The sequence below is a fragment of the Phaseolus vulgaris genome, chromosome 3, assembly GCF_000499845.2.
Source record: "Phaseolus vulgaris cultivar G19833 chromosome 3, P. vulgaris v2.0, whole genome shotgun sequence".
NCBI classification, from domain to species: domain Eukaryota; kingdom Viridiplantae; phylum Streptophyta; class Magnoliopsida; order Fabales; family Fabaceae; genus Phaseolus; species Phaseolus vulgaris.
In genome coordinates, this window is record NC_023757.2 from 31,166,332 (window position 1) to 31,169,577 (window position 3,246).

Consider the following 3,246-nt stretch of genomic DNA (forward strand, 5'->3'; position numbering starts at 1 on the left):
TGAAATAAATTATAATTCATAAACATAATAATTATACACAAAAATATATTAATATAAACACAATAATAAATTAAATAAAAACAAAAACTCAAATAATTTATTAAAATATTAAATACATATTATAAAATTAGAAAATAAATTACATCTCGTATAAATAAACAAAATACTATTTTTTTAATATTAAAAATCTTGTAGTGATGGAAAATAAAAAAATAAATGAGGGTAAATTATATGTTGATGTCACTTTCCTTCTACCTCTCTTCATTTTGAGGGGAGAAAATATTTACTATTCACATATATATCCTAACATTCTCTTCCCCACAAAACCCGAAATCTAAATAGCGGATATCTCCTCACTTCTTTGTCTGTGAACAGTACATCCAAACAGACTCTAAAAGAGTTTAAAACAAAGTTTAATAATTAAAATAGGATTAATTTGAGTAAAAATAACATAATATTTATATAAAAAATTTCTCTTTAAAATCGTTTTTTTACAATTTTTATTCTATTTTATTTTTCTATTAATATTTTATTTTATTTTATTTTAATTATTTTGAAATTTTGAAATTTTAATAAACAATTATAAATATTATATGATAAATATATTTATTATAATAAATCAACCAATATTATAAATTAAGATATAAACTAAGATTTTAAATATATCTAATCATAATTAAATTATTGTTATATATAACAACTATTTTAGTTATGTTTTCAATCACAGATACAATAAAAAAATGTGTTTTCTAATGTGTATTTATATCTATTAAAATGAGTTATTAATTTATACTGATAATATAATATATAAATAATAAAATATTTTATTTTATTTTTAATATTAAATATAATTATAAATAAATAATAAAAATAAAAAAGATGGATTCGCCTAGTATCAATAAAAAGAATATCGAAAGACCATAGTAATAGAATCCAGGGCTTTATTAATCTCCCCAACACAGGTCTAAATCTTAATTTCCAAATTTTAAAATGTTTATTAGTTTTATAAATTGAAGATAAAAAAAAAAATATTTTCATCTCTGTGTAAAAGGTCTTGTACTTAAAAAAGCCATGAGATGATTTCCATATCCATCTCAGGCATGAAATTGGTTCCATCATGAATCAAGAAATATTTTTTATTTTTTAAAAATTGAAAAAAGGTATAACATAAAAATCTTTCAAATATTATAATGATGTGATTATTTTTCATTTTAGTTTAAGTTGTGCAAGTTTTAGATTTGTGATGTTTTTGTGGTTGAATTCATTATCTTTTAAAGAATATTTAACATATTTTACTTATATGATGTTAAGAAGTAATTTTACAAATGATATAATGATGAACATAACAATCCAAGCAGTGAGGTAGAGGTTTACATATAAAGGGACCAAAATTTTCTTTTTCCCAGTGAGAGTTAAAATATTTTTAATAAAATTAAAAGAGCTAAACAAAAATTGGAGTGACATGATTACTTAAAAAAAATGAAGAAATTTGAAAAATGATAGTAGGGTTGGAAGCTCACACACCTTCACCTCTAAATTACCGCAGTTAAAATTTTGGTTTAACACATGAATCAAAACTATATTGGACATATTACAGATAGAGAAAGGATATTAAGTTATTCTTAAAAAAACTTTGAGGAAAATATTTCTCATTTTCATAATTTACTTTCTTAAAATTTAATGGTTTTAATAAATAATTAATCTTAATTACTATATTTCAAGAAAATGAACTGTAGAGAAAGAAAATAATTCGTCTAGATGAATTGTGGAAATATCTTAAAAATCTTCCTACTATCTCTCATTAATAAAGAAGGTTTAAGATAAATATAATACTTCATATTTATTAACATATTAATTTATATTTATTAGTATATATTAAATGCTAATAAATATATAATAATGCTAACATTAAATATTTATACATATGAATGAATAATCATATATTATGATATTAATAAATATATTAATTTGTTTCTTTAGCAACAAAAGTATATTTTAGAATAAATAATATAATATTCTAAAATAAATAAAAACCACAACTTACACATTTGAATATTGCATACCTTGATTAAATATAACATCTCTATATTAATGTTTTCTTTTCTTTTATTGTGTTCTACATCTTTTATTTTTTTTTCTTTACATATTTTAACGCAAGAGATATTATCACCGATGTGATATTTTTTTTTATTACTCACCTTCTTAATGTTTTACTTCCATCATTGCATAGGAAGGGATAGAGAATATCAATGGTTCCACTCGAATCCGTTCAGATAGATTTATGAAGATAATCATTGCAATTTATATTAAGATTTCGTCATCATTTTATCTTTAAAAAAATATTCTAAAAAATTAATAAATGAAATTGTATTTAAATGGTCTTTAACCTTAACCTCTAAACAAAATATTAAATGTAAATTGAACGTAAGGATAAATACTTATCGATATTAAACTAACACTAATAGAATAAAGGTGATAATAATCACCCCAGACTTAAGAAGAGTGACAAGAAGCAAAAGAACATAGGAGACTGAAAGTAGGTGTTTATTATTATAATCATTCTCAGAAAATAGATGTGTGATTTAGGTTGAATTTCATGAAATGATGAATTAATTTGGCCATTGGAACATGAATTCCCAGAAGCCCGTTTGTCCATTGAAGCCATAAATGCCTTCAGCAGATACTAGCCATGAACATCCTGCACCATCACATCGTACCCTGTCCCTGCCGAAGGAATAAGCATCAAAATGGTAGTGCTCAACATTTTGCCACCCCAGATCACAGAAAAACAGAGTGCTTCCAAAAACATTGTCAGAGAAGTCCCACCCAAACTCATTCCCATTTTCTATGTTTTGCTGTCCCAGATCATTGTCCTTGGACTGGCAATGCAAACTCATGTTTTTTCCAGATCCTAGACTGTTCTTGATGCTCACATGTTTGGTGCATTCAACAGCAGTGATGCACAATCCTATTGCCACCACCAGGCTCACAACATGGTGTCTTCTTATCTTAGCTAAGCCACCCATATATGTATATATATATTAACAGGATTTCAAAGCACTTGAACAAGAGGAACATATATAGACATTGGTTTTGGTGTTCATGTTCGTGAATTTCGAAGGAAACTTCTTTTTCTCATTCTTTTTTTATTATTTTCCTTTGTTAGCTGTCACCCGCTATTATTTGTTTTTATGTTTTAAACATCGGAGTCATTCATTGCATAACATTAACATCTAAGATCTCTAA

General features: G+C 24.4%; 1 protein-coding gene across 1 annotated transcript; it reads right to left on the reverse strand.

The window, feature by feature from the left end:
• Positions 1-2,609: 2,609 nt before the first annotated feature.
• LOC137805539 (self-incompatibility protein S1-like) lies at positions 2,610-3,026 on the reverse strand. The gene has a single exon (XM_068605483.1). It carries the CDS (start codon positions 3,024-3,026, stop codon positions 2,610-2,612), a length of 417 nt encoding a protein of 138 aa, XP_068461584.1.
• Positions 3,027-3,246: the final 220 nt, after the last annotated feature.